Source organism: Piliocolobus tephrosceles, chromosome 14 (genome assembly GCF_002776525.5).
Source record: "Piliocolobus tephrosceles isolate RC106 chromosome 14, ASM277652v3, whole genome shotgun sequence".
In the NCBI taxonomy this organism is placed as follows: Eukaryota; Metazoa; Chordata; class Mammalia; order Primates; family Cercopithecidae; genus Piliocolobus; species Piliocolobus tephrosceles.
In genome coordinates, this window is record NC_045447.1 from 8,366,646 (window position 1) to 8,380,659 (window position 14,014).

General features: G+C 44.5%; 1 protein-coding gene across 4 annotated transcripts in view; it reads left to right on the forward strand.

The window, feature by feature from the left end:
- The window catches only part of FNBP1 (formin binding protein 1), a 162,995-nt gene that overhangs the window by 80,752 nt on the left and 68,229 nt on the right, over window positions 1–14,014 (forward strand). For all 4 annotated transcript variants that reach the window (XM_023216952.2, XM_023216953.2, XM_023216950.1 and 1 more), the window contains exons 5-6: window positions 11,237–11,299; window positions 12,314–12,418. In XM_023216952.2, coding sequence (XP_023072720.1) covers window positions 11,237–11,299; window positions 12,314–12,418 — 168 coding nt within the window. The remainder of the gene's footprint in view (window positions 1–11,236; window positions 11,300–12,313; window positions 12,419–14,014) is intronic.

Genomic DNA, 14,014 nt, shown 5'->3' on the forward strand with positions numbered 1-14,014 from the left:
GATAACTTATGTTCAGAGAATTATAATAGAATTACACATAGAATTATCGATAGATTTATAGACTTACAGATAGATTTCCAAATGTCACTGAAATGATAAACATGGGTGTGAATCAGCTTATCTGAGATGTGGGTAATTCAGAGTTAACACATACATTCCTCCATAAGAACTACTGTAAATGTACTCTTACCAGCAACTTTTGAACATTGAGTCAAGTTATTGAAGAAAAGAGTTTTAGAGGTTGTTTGGTGTAGCTCCAGCCTTTGAGTATGTCTAGGCTTTTCCACCGTGATTACCACTAATCATATATGAGAAATTTGTGAAGATTTGTAGCTCCAGAAGGAGAATCAGGAGGTTCTTGCCAACATTTTCTGGAATTCCAAGAAAACTTCTCCCTGCAGGTGGAAAATATGGTTCATTACTCACAAAGTGTTGGCCAGAAGCAGAATCACTTTTTGGCAGTAGTTATCTGAAGAGTTCTAGAGGAAATAATTATACAGTACTTTCAGTGACTCACTAAAATGTTTATAAACCTCAGACCTGCATGCTTACAGACCCCACATTACTTAGAATTGACTATTTAAAACTTTTCCCGAGGTTTCTGAAATGTTTGAAAATGGATACTGCACTAAAGCCTATAACATTCTTTTTAAAGTTAGATGTTCAGTAGGTCCTGTTTGTGGACCTTATGAAGGGGCTTAATTTCCTATAAGCCAGTTCTGCAGCATGGACTGACTCCAATACATTTAGGAAACAAAAATGTTGTTATAAGAGATGACAGCTAATAGGTAAAGCTTAGCATGAAGGAAAGCAAAAACTAAAAGGAGTTTGTGTATATAATCTAGCTACTTACAAGTCCATTTCTGATTTTTTCTTTTCTTTTTTTTTTTTTTTTTTTTTTTTGAGACGGAGGTTTGCTCTTGTTGCCCAGGCTGGAATGCAATGGTGCAATCTCGGCTCACTGCAACCTCTGCCTGCCAGGGTCAAGCAATTTTCCTGCCTCAGCCTCCCACGTAGCTGGGATTACAAGTGCCCACCACCACACCTAGCTAATTTTTGTATTTTCAGTAGAGACGAGGTTTCACCATGTTGACCAGGCTGGTCTCAAACTCCTCACGTCAGGTGATCTGTCCACCTTGGCCTCCCAAAGTGCTGGGATTATAGGCATGAGCCACTGCGCCCAGCCATCTTCTTTGTTTTGAAAGAACATGTAAAAGTGGCATTCTGTTCATTAAGAGTGGACCCTTTCACCACTGTGGTTGTTTCACCTGCAAAACCACTGGTCTGGTGAGCCAAAAATAAATAAATTTTTTTTTCCAGCTACCTGAAAGGCTGAGGCAGGAGGACTGCTCAGGGCCAGGAGTTCAAGACCAGCCTGGACAACATAGTGAGACCCACCCCCTGAATCTCTAAAAAAAAATTTCTTTTTAAATTTTATATTTTATGGGATATATATATACTTAGTAAACAGGACACTTAAATTCTTTTCTTGATTTCATGGGCTTGAAATGGGATCTTGGATTTTGTGTTTCTCCTTTGTAAGTTGGAATTAATGATTCTTTCTTTTTCTTCTGGGAATTGTGAGAATTACTTGACTCATGTTTTGTATCTCACATGATTCTTGTTCGGCCACCTGTTTGACATCTCTCCTTAGATGCCTAATGCAGCATCACCATTGGACCTTTGTCAGCAGAGGCCTGGAGTCCAGCAAATGTGAATGATGGCTCCAGAGTGGTGTACTACAGTGACCCTGTTAACCTACCCCAAAACAAACTTTTTATTTATTTATTTATTTATTTATTTATTTATTTATTTATTTATTTTTTGAGACAGAGTCTCACTCTGTCACCCAGGCTGGAATGCAGTGGTATGATCTCGGCTCACTGCAACCTCCACCTCCCAGGTTCAAGCCATTCTTCTGCCTCAGCCTCCCAAGTAGCTGGGATCACAGGCATGTGCCTCCACAGCCGGCTAATTTTTATATTTGTAATAGAGATGGGATTTTGCCGTATTGGCCAGGCTGGTCCCAGAGTCCTGTCCTCAGGTGATCTGCGTGCCTCTGCCTCCCATAGTGCCGGGATCACAGGCGTGAGCCACTGCGCCTGGCCCCAAAACAAACTTCTGATCCCCCAAAGTCCTTATCCATGTTCCATTCCAGTCTGCAGTCCCTCCAGTTCTCAAAAAATGGGACACTTTTTCTTAAACTCAGGTGTTCTGGCCAAACACATAGTCACCCAGGGCTTTTCTCTTTTCTCTTACACGCCATCTCTTATCTGTTAACAAGTCTAGTTAGCTCTGTCTTTGGTAAATGTTCTGAGTCCAAACACTTCTCACGGTTCTTCCACATCTACAGTCCTTCGCCTCATTATCTGATATCTGGAGGACTCTGCTGAGCCTCCTAATTCATTTATCTGCTTCCGTGCTCACCCTGTGGCCAGTGGTCCAGCCGTCCATCTCCATCTCAGAGCCACCACCACCAGCTCTCCCTTAGAGAGGGTGCAAGTGTAGCAGCCTCCCCCTGCAGCAGCCAGCTTGACCTTGGAATAATGTAGATCAGGCTATGTCACTTCCTTTCTTTTCTTTCTTTCTTTCTTTTTTTTTTTTTTGTTGTTGTTGTTGTTGAGATGGAGTCTTGCTCTATCACCCAGACCTGGAATGCGGTGACGCAATCTCAGCTCACTGCAACCTCTGTCTTCCAGGTTCAAGCAATTCTCCTGCCTCAGCCTCCCAAGTAGCTGGGATTACAGGTGTGTGCCACAACACCCCGTTAATTTTTTTTGTATTTTTAGTAGAGATGGCATTTCACTATGTTGGCCAGGCTGGTCTTGAACTCCTGACCTCAAATGATCCACCCCTCCCGACCTCCCAAAGTGCTGGGATTACAGGCGTGAGCCACTGCGTGCAGCTGTCACTTCCTTTCTTAAATCTTCCAACATACTTACTGTGGCTGGCAAGGCTGTCCATGGTCAAGCCCCTGCCTGCCCTCTGGCCCTGTCCCCTTTACCTTGGTTTAGTGGCACTGGCATCTAGCTGTTCCTCAAACAGGGCAAGCCCCTTCACACTCAGAGCATCTGCACTTGCTCTGCCTGCTGCGTGGAGGGTATTCCCCAGACCCTTGTAAGTTCACTCCCACATTTTATGCAAGTGTCTACTCAAATGTCATCCCAGACTGCCTTTGTCTAAAATAGCTACTTTCACCCACACCCATCCCTCCTTATTCCTTTACCCTGTTTGTCTTACTTCTGGATCCACTCAGTTTCACGGGCACAGGGTTTTTTTTTTTTTTTTTTTTTTTTTGAGACAGAGTCTCGCTCTGTCGCCCGGACTGGAGTGCAGTGGCCGGATCTCAGCTCACTGCAAGCTCCGTCTCCCGGGTTTACACCATTCTCCTGCCTCAGCCTCCCGAGTAGCTGGGACGACAGGCGCCCGCCACCTCGCCCGGCTAGTTTTTGTATTTTTAGTAGAGACGAGGTTTCACCGTGTTAGCCAGGATGGTCTCGATCTCCTGACCTTGTGATCTGCCCGTCTCGGCCTCCCAAAGTGCTGGGATTACAGGCTTGAGCCACCGCGCCCGGCCGGGACTTGGTTTTATTCACACGGCTTTCCTCCTGCCTGGAGCAGCCCTGTGCACATGTGGGCACACAGTGAACATGGAATGATCCCCCTAGCGCTCTATCTAAAACTCTCATTGATGGAGATTCTCTGTATTCGGTACTGCAAGTAACAGCTTTATATCCTCAGAAGGGATCAGGCAAGAAAATGAGCCATTCCATGAGAGGAATTAGGATTTCTTGATTGATTGATTTCATTCCTTCCTTCCTTCCTTCTTCTTTCCTTCCTTCCTTCCTTCCTCCCTCCCTCCCTTCCTACTTCCCTCCCTCCCTCACTTCCTCCCTCCATTCCTCTGTCCCTCCCTCCCTCCCTCCCTCCCTCCCTCCCTCCCTTCCCTCCCTTCCTTCCCTTCCTTCCTTCTTTTCTCTTTTCTTTTTCTTTCTTTCTCTGTGTGTGTGTGTGTTTTGCTTTGCTTTTTTTTGTTTTGTTTTGTTTAAGATAGATGGGGTTTCACCATGTTACCCAGGCTGGTCTCAAACTCCTGTCCTCAAGAGATCCCCCTGCCTCGGCCTCTCAAAGTGCTGGGATTGCAGGCATGAGCCACCACACCCGGCCCAGGGATTCGAATTTCAAGGAATGTGAAGACGGGATTGTTTTGAAAAGCAGATAAAAGATCACTGAAGTCTAGGTAAATTGCTGCATGTGGAGCCTTCTGGGTGAGAATAACCGAGGAACAGTGAGCAGAGGAGCACTAGAGAAGTCGGGAGGGAAACTTCTGCTGCTTAGACCTGACCCTGTCCCAGTGCCTCATGCTGCTCAGTGTTAGGGGTGAAAACAAGCAACTGAGCATGACTCTGGGAGGTAGGCATTTAGAAAACTTCAAACACATTCATTAAGAAAGTATTTTTACTATGGATGAATTTGGAAAAATAAGCCTTGCTAAGTAAAAATAGAATGTGTGTCCCTTAGTGTATGTTTCTGGCTTCTGGTTTGGGTTTTAAGTGGGGTACAAAACACCCACTTGTACAGGACTAAGGCGTTTTGCCCATTATGCCACAGGGTCCATAGAAATATCCATACCACTTAGAGTTCTGATCCAGTTAAAACTGGGAATCCTGATTCCAACTGGGAAGCGGCTCGTGTTCAAACCCACTACTATGCTGTGAGTTTATAGGAAACAGAATCTGTCATAGGCATATTTGCTGGAAGCACCCTCTTTCTTTGCCCTTTTCAAGTCTTTTTGTTCCTTTGTTTGCATCTGTGGAATCTGAGTTTTATTTAAAATTCCAGATGGTTGACTGTTCTCAGTTGAGTGTTTATTCTTATGTTTTTTTCTACTTTTTTTTTTTGAAAGGGCTGTTCTCACATCAGTGCCATGTTTTGCTCTTTTAACTGTTAATGGTTTAATATCTATATAAATAGCAAAAATGAGCAGCTGTTGTACCTAATTGCAGTGTGAATACTAAACATTCTCATAGCATTTGTGTGAGTTTGTCTGTTCTGTCTGTGATTTCTTGCAGTTCAGTAAAATTGTCTCAAAAGCTTTGCCATTGTCGTTTTTCTTAAAGTTAATGCTTGCTTATTTTAGATTCTCTGTGATTTTTTTTTTTTTTTTTTTTTTTTTTTTAGTCTCAGCCACCTCTGTTCACTGGGAAATTTCTAAAAAAAAAAAAAATTTTGAAGGGTGATTTGAACTGTATAGACTTTTATTTCAACTAAAAAGTTGAAATAAAATAATTAAGTATAGCTGTCACCCCAGATACTATTAGGGTTTGTTTTTGTTTGTTTGTTTAGCTTATTATTATGTTTTAAGAGAAACTAAAAAAGCATCTCATTACAGCAGAAAGTAAGAAGCATTTCTCTGAGTCTCTAGAGATGGCATTTCCTGTCTCTTTTCTGATAGGAGAGAAAGGAGCTGTGATGACTTCATTCTATGGCTCCAAAAGAAGCACTTTTTATCTTTGTCCAGAGAACAATTCCTCCTTCTTTAGCGCTTGCAGGCACACTTTTTAGATACACACTTGCTCACTGTCCAGAGAAGAAATGTTCTGCCGTTGTTGGTAAACAACAAATACATCTGGCAAAGCTGGTTTATTTGTTTAACTTTGTAACTGTTAAAATAGCTCTTCCGGTGAAAGCAGGGAAGATAGAGCTAGAAACAAACCCCAGCTATTCAGGTCATGGTAGGCACAGAGCACAAAGGAGGGCTTTTGTTCCCTCCCTTAATTTCCTAAAGGATCCCCCAGCACAGACAGTTTTTTGTATGTTATGGCCCGATAAATGATAGAGGGACAGGTACTGTGAAAAAGACTGGGGCTGGGCGTGGTGGCTCATGCCTGTAATCCCAGCACTTTGGGAGGCAGAACCGTATCACTTGAGGTCAGGGGTTTGAGGATAGCCTGGCCAACATGGTGAAACCCTGTCTCTACTGGAAATACAAAAATTAGTCAGGTGTAGTGACGCACGCCTGTAGTTCCAGCTACTCAGGAGGCTGAGGCAGGAGAATTGCTTGAACCCAGGAGGCAGAAGTTGCAGTGAGCCGAGATTGTGCCACTGCACTCCAGCATGGGTGACAGAGACAGTGTTTAAAAAAAAAAAAAAGGCTGGAAGGAAGGAAGATGGGCATCACCCACAATCTCCTAAGCCCCTTGAAATGGTACGATGGTAATTGCAATTTTCAGGTAGTGGTTTAATAATGCGGGGAGAGGTATGACTGAGGAGTCTTAATGAGAGATAACTTACCAGTAAATTCAAGGTGTGTACGGTGCCTTAAACACAAATGCATTATTGATTATACATTTAAACTACGGAGTGGCAAGATAATTACTCTATGGATTTTTTCAATCAAAATCATCCCTCGTGTTTTTAAAATACAACCTTTTTTTTTTAAGACTCTTGTCTTAAGAGAAGATTTCTTTTATATGAAAGTCGAGGTGACATGTCCCAGGCAATGCCTCTCATTGTCTTCTGTGCATTTCCTCTCTCCACCCACAGCATTTCCCCAAGCTGGAGGGAGCTTTCACTTTGTTAAAACATCTCTTTCAGAATTGCTGGAGAGATAGACCGTCAACCTCGAGTACAGCTCTGAATTGGTGCTGGGGTTTTCTCTTTCTTTTTGTGCCTGTCTTTGAATCTCAAAGTAAAACCTTTGGGGGCGGCTGCATCTCTTCAGCAAACTGCATAACTCGGTGCTCCGGCTTGGGAAATGGGGATCCTCCTCTTGGCAGAGAAGTCACCCGATAAAGACTTTCAGGACCAGAGGTGCCTTCCAGAAAGGGCACAGTTGAGCCCAGGTGGTTTGAAATGGACGCTCTGGTCTCCTGGGGAGTCCTCCCTGAAAGTGTGGCTTTCAGAAAACCTACTTGCATTTTCTACACGTTCTCCACCAAGGTCCAGAGCTTCCTTAAGCCTGCCCTCGGCTCTACTTCTTAATTCTCCCACAGCCTGGATCCCTTCTTTTCTGTTCTAGCCTTGTGTCCATTACAAGAGTTGAAAAACGAAGCCCCGAAGGGCTCCTCGTGGGTTTGCAGAGACCAAAAAAATGCTGGATAGATAAAACTGACTGCAAAGAGGCGCTTAAAACAGTGAAACTCGACCTCAAAAGAGAGACAAGAAAACATTCCCTTATAAAGGAGCGCTGTTCTAAATCTGATGTTGTCTCTGCCTTCCCAGCCTTTCCAGCTGTCAGCTCTCTTTTCTGACTCGGCTAAGTCCTAGGTTCTGACGAGGTACGGGAAAAGCTCTGAGGTTGTACCTAGCGGACCTCTTTGTTTTTATCCTTCCTTCACCTGACCTTCACCATAGTGCGCCCCTAACACCAATGCTTACCTTGTGAGCCAGAAAACAGACAGCACATTCAAACTCAGTAATTGAAGGAAGGTCGGTGATTAAAAGGAGCATTTACAACATGGCAAATAGAGTCTAGGAAAAGCAGTAAGGATGGTGCAGTGCCCTGCAGCTAGTCACATGGGGAGCTGATGTCGTCCCCAGGCCTCACAGGGCTGGAGGAGCCTTCCAGGAATTTCACAGATTAGGAACTCCAGAGATTAGCTGCGTGCGGGGCACTGCCTGACTGGAGCTGTGCCCTTTGGTCCAAGGACCCAGCCAACCTGTATCATCTCAGTGGGGAGAAGCCGCAGGTACAGTTTCCTGCCCTCTGATCACCCAGAACCTCCTTGTGGCAAATCTCATCAGAACCAGAGGGCAAGGGTTCATGAGATCCCTGCATGTCAGTCTCTGGGGACCCAGACAAGGTGGAGAATGCACCTGGGAAATTTGCAGGACATTGACCAAGTCAACCGTGGTGCAGTTGGAAGGATACTAAAAGATTTAGGGGCTGGGCACGGTGGCTCACGACTGTAATCCCAGCACTTTGGGAGGCCGAGGCAGACTGATTACTTGAGCCCAGGGGTTCGAGACCAGCCTGGCCAACATGGTGAAACCCTGTCTCTACTACAAATACAAAAAATTATCTGGGCATGGTGGGTCACACCTGTAATCCCAGCTACCAGGGAGGCTGAGGCAGGAGAATCACTTGAACCTGGGAGGCAGAGGTCACAGGGAGGCAGACGTCACAGTGAACCGAGATCATGCCACTGCCCTCCAGCCTGGGCAACACAGCGAGACTCTGTCTCAAAAAATAAAAAATATAAAGGATTTAGGGAACTGGTGATTTTAGGTCACTGAACAAAAAAAAAAAAACACTGTTCTCTTAACATTTCTGCATATTTCAGCACTTCCTTCCTTGGGATCTTTGTCTTCTTTGGTCTCTTGGCTTTAACTACCCTCTTTATACTGAAGACTCTCAAACTGGTCTTTAGTACAGACTGCTCCCTGAGCTCAGATCCACAAGTCCAAGTACATATTAGTCTCTCTGCTTGGTTTTTTGTTTGTTTGTTTGTTTTTCGGGGTTTTGTTGAGATGGAGTCTCTGTCTGTCACCCAGGCTGGAGTACAATGGTGCCATCTCGGCTCACTACGACCTCTGCCTCCTGGTTCAAGTGATTCTCCTGCCTCAGCCTCCCGAGTAGCTGGGATTACAGGCATATGCCACCACGCCTGGCTAATTTTTATATTTTTAGTAGAGACGGGGTTTTACCATATTGCCCAGGCTGGTCTCGAACTCCTGACCTTTGGTGGTTCGCCCACCTTGGCCTCCCAAAGTGATGGGATTGCAGGCATGAGCCAGCGTGCCGTGCTAATCTCTCTTCTTGGGAGTCTCATAGAAATATCAGCCTTAACACATGTGAAACTACATGTATGATCTTCCCTCCTCAGACCCACTTCTCTCTGTCTTCCCTCGCCTAAAGCTCAGACTGACAACCTCAGAGTCACCCTGGGCAGCTCATTATTGCACATCTGATCTTATCTCCCAGAAAATCCTGGAGGTTTGGATGATCAAAAGGCACCCACAACCTGACCCCTCTCACCGCCTGCACTGCTCACTACGTACGACCTGTCCAAGTTGCAGTAATCTCCAGGATGTTACAACAGCCTCTCACCATCTGAAATCTTCCCTTCACAACATCTTAGAGTTACTCATCGACCCTGGTTCATTCAGACAAAAAAGGCTACAAGACCCTATGCAACTCCCTCTTTCTTCTCTGACCTCATATGATATTCTCCCCGAGGCTCCTACAGATCTAGCCCCCAGGTTAACAGCACACCAGAGCCTGCCTCAGGGCCTTTGCAGATGGCAAGGAGGGAAATTTATCTTTAGTTTTAAAATAATCTAATAATGAAAACAGCCAGGCACACAAAACACACAAAACTCTTACTCAAGTGTTTGTAGCAGCAATTTTCTTTCTCTTTTGTTTGTTTGTTTGTTTGTTTGTTTTTTGCAAGACAGAGTCTTGCTCTGTCACCCAGGCTGGAGTGCAGTGGTGCGATCTCAGCTCACTGCAACCTCCAGCCCCCTAGGTTTTAAGCAATTCTCCTGCCTCAGCCTCCAGAGTAGCTGAGATTACAGGTGTGCACCACCACGCCCGGCTAGTTTTTGTATTTTTAGTAGAGACGGGGTTTCACCATGTTGGCCAGGCTGGTCTCGAACTCCTAACGTCGTGATCTGCCCACCTCTGCCTCCCAAAGTGCTGGCCCGGCCGCATTTTTCATAATAGCCCAAGCCTGGAAGCATCCCAGAAGTCTGTCCGCTGTTGAATGGATAAACAAAATGTGGGATAGCCGCATAATGGAATAATCATTTGGCAATAAACAGGAATGAAGTACTGATACATGTGACAATGTGGACCTTGAAATCATGCGAAGTGGACATTAGGAGATAATGAACACATCCCAGTTACCAAAGGCCTCAGACTGTGTTTCCATTCATAGGAAACATCTAGAATAAACATCCACAGACAGAAACAGGCTGCCTAGGACTGAGGAAGATGGAGGGTGACGGCTAGGGGGTACAGGTTTCTTTTAGGGGTGATGAAAATATTCTAAAATTGGTTGTGTTGATGGTTGTACAGTTTTGTGACTGCTAAAAACCACTGAATTGCTCAGTTTAAATGAGTAAATCAGATAATATCTGAATCATATCTCAAAGCAGTTAAAAAAGATGATCAAAGTGATTGCTGTCTTGATAAAACATGCCTGTCGTTTTTCCAAGTGGCATATATGTCTTCAAATTTTATTTTATTTTATTTATTTATTATTTATTTTTTGAGATGGAGTCTTGCTCTGTAGCCCAGAGCTGGAGTGCAGTGGCACGATCTTGGCTCACTGCAACCTCTGCCCCCCGAGTTCAAGCAATTCTTCTGCCTCAACCTCCCAAGTAGCTGGGATTACAGGTGTGTACCACCACGCCTGGCTAATTTTTGTATTTTTAGTAGAGATGGGATTTCATCATGTTGGCCTGGCTGGTCTCGAACTCCCAACCTCATGATCTGCCCACTTCAGCCTCCCAAAGTGCTGGGATTACAGGCGTGAGCCCGTCCAGCCTATTTTATTTTTTTGAGATGGGGTCTCATTCTGTCACTCAGGCTGGAGTGCGGTGGCACGATCACAGCTCACTGCAGCCTCAACCTCCCAGGCTTAGGTGAGCCTCCAACCTCAGCTTCCCAAGTAACTGACTACAGGCGTAGGCACTACCATGCCTGGCCAGTCTTCAAATTTTATACAGTTGTACCTAGAGCTGTAAACGGAACTCTGTGACTGCTTTTTTTTTCCCCCCAAGTGAAACTTGTTTCATCTGTGATGACTATTCTTGTTTTCATTTCCACATTTAACTTTTTATTCCCTTTTTCTTTTTTTTTTTTTTTTTTGAGGCAGGGTTTCACTGTGTCATCCAGGCTGGAGTGCGGTGGCGCAATCACAGCTCGATGTGGCAGTTTCAACCTCCCTGGACTTAGGTGATCCTCCCACCTCAGCCTCCAGAGTAGCTGGGACTATCGGTGTGTGCCACCACATCCAGCTAATTTTTTGTAGAGAGGGGTTCTCTCTGTGTTGCATAAGCTGTCTCGAACCCTTCACTCAAGTGATTCTCCTACCTCAGCCTCTCAGAGTTCTGGGATTACAGATGTGAGCCACCGCACCCGGCTACCCCTTTAAACTCTTAAATTTATTTGGAGGATACATACTAGAGGTTCAATATTTAGATGTCATTGAAGTGGATGAAAATGTTTCCTCCTGGGTTCGTAAGAGAAGCAGAGGGTACTAATCGCTAGTGTGTTTCCCCTTTGCAGAACTTTCACGATGGCCGGAAAGCACAGCAGCACATCGAGACTTGCTGGAAGCAGCTTGAATCCGTAAGTGAACAATGCACAGCAAAATAAATGGCTTTATAGATTTTTTTTTTTTCTTTTTTTGAGACGGAGCCTCCCTCTGTTGCCCAGGCTGGAGTGCAATGGCGCGATCTCGGCTCACTGCAACCTCCACTTCCCGGGCAGCCTCCTGAGTCGCTGAGATTACAGGCACATGCCACCACGCCCAGCTAATTTTTGTATTTTTGGTAGAGATGGGGTTTTGCCATGTTGGCCAGGGTGGTCTTGAGCTCCTGCCCTGAAGTGATTTCGCCCACCTCGGCCTCCCAAAGTTCTAGGATTACAGGCGTGAGCCACTGTGCCCAGCCTAAGAAATGTCTTTATATATTTTCCAATTTCAATTTAATTTAAGCTTGAATCAATCAGTAAGTAAAAAACATGCACACACAGATACTAACGAAACACCTTTATAGATTTTTCTCATTTGTTTCTAGAACCATTATCTAAAGTTGAGCCAAAAGAGCTCAAGTTGAGTATTTTTCTAAAAGTCACGTGGAAATAATAAAGATTAGACAGTTTTGATGGAAACAAATGCAGATTTTAAAATAACTTCTGGAAATTATGACATATAAAAAAATAAATTCAGAGAAGTTCTTGGGCCAGACACGTTGGCTCACACCTATAATCCCAGCAATTTGGGAGGCGGAGGCGGGAGGATCGCTTGAGTTCAGAAGTTCAAGACCAGCATGGGCAACATGACAAAACCTAGTCTCTACAAAAAATGCAAAAATTAGCCGGGCATGGTGGTGCATGCCTGTAGTCACAGTAGCTAGTGAGGCTGAGATGGGAGGATCACCTGAGCCAGGAAGGTCAAGGCTGCGGTGAGCCAAGATGGTGCCACTGCACTGCAGCCTGGGTGACAAAGTGAGACCCTCACTCAAGAAAAAAAAAAAAAAAAAAAGAAGAAGAAAAAGAACAATGCTCTTTGGGAGCTTTAGATAAAATTACGTCTTCTCGTAGGACTCTTATGGTTTCATCATTATTTTCCTCTGATTTTAGAGTAAAAGGCGATTTGAACGCGATTGCAAAGAGGCGGACAGGGCGCAGCAGTACTTTGAGAAAATGGACGCTGACATCAATGTCACAAAAGCGGATGTTGAAAAGGTGAGATGAAAGCTCAAGTGTGGGCCGGGCACAGTGGCTCTCACCTGTAATCCCAGCTCTTTGGGAGGCTGAGGTGAGCAGATCATTTGAAGCCAGGAGTTCGAGACCAGCCTGGCCAAGATGGTGAAACCCCGTCTCTACTAAAAACACAAAAATTAGCCGAGTGCAGTGGCAGGCACCTATAATCGCAGCTACTAGGGAGGCTGAGGCAGGAGAATCGCTTGAGCCTGGGAGGCATTGGTTGCAGTGAGCCAAGATCACACCACTGCACTCCAGCATGGGTAACAAGAGCGAAACTGTCTCCAAAAAAAAAAAAGAAAAAGGAAAGTTCAAGTGTGTCTTTCATTTCCCCTGTGAGTGTTCATCACCAACTGCCCATCCCCAGGTTCCCGTTTCTGATGTAGCCACAGAAGGCACTACATGGGGAATCATTTTCGTTTTGTGTCAACCTTTGTGGGTACCAGAAGCTCAAGTGTGGGGAATCTTCGGTGTTAGGATTTGAGGCGTTTATCTGTTGAGTCACCAGGGCGATAAAGTGGAGACTTAGACCATGAGCAATCTGGGAACAATGTTCCAGAAGATTGTGGCTGTTAATGGCTTTTCAAAGAGAAAGTCAATTTCTTGAGAGCTGGAGGAGACAGGACAGGGCCATCTGGAAGAGCTTGGCTGCTTATAATGGTTTCTTTAGGGCGAGAGTCTCACTGCTGCCTGACTTCTAATTGATTCCTCCTGGTTGATAACAGTGAGGTTGTCGTTGAAGGCATGCATATTTCAGTCCTCTCAAAAGCTTTTCTCTAAATGGACTTGTGTTGCCATTAGAAATATTATAAAGCGTATACTGTTTCTCACTGTGGCTCAATATGTGTTTTTTCCCTAGAAGCTGAATTTTATTTTTATAAAAGTCATCAATACAGTGTAAACAAAATTAGGCTTTTACATAAAAGGGATTCATTCGTGATGCCCATGGCTGTTCGGGCATTCATAGCCTCATGCTGTATGTGGGTGAAAGCACTGAGTTTTCATAGATTTGTTGTTGAGCTTTTGACAGCTCAGTTAGAGATGAGTTTAGTTGGGAAATGGTGTGAATTATTATTTGCCCAATTCTGCCAAATTCCTTGTTTAAAGACTAGGTATATATTAGTATTAGTATGCCTTTCTCTAAAATTATTGAATATATTAAAATACATATTCTTGCCAGGAGCTGTGGCACACACCCCTAGACTCAGGTACTCAGGAGGCTGAAGCAAGAGGATTGCTTGAGCCCAGGAGTTCAAGTCCAGACTGGGCAACATAACGAGACCCATCTCAGGGGCAGGGAAGTGTTCTCAATATCTGTATTTGATCTCAAAGTGGAGATACTTACTTTACCAAAAGACATTAATTTGCTGCTAAAGTTAAATATTTAAAATGTTATTCAATTAAAATAAGTTAGATTAGCCCAAAGTTTAAAAAGATATTTTAGGCCGGGCGCGGTGGCTCAAGCCTGTAATCCCAGCACTTTGGGAGGCCGAGATGGGTGGATCACAAGGTCAGGAGATCGAGACTATCCTGGCTAACATGGTGAAATCCTGTCTCTACTAAAAAATACAAAAAACT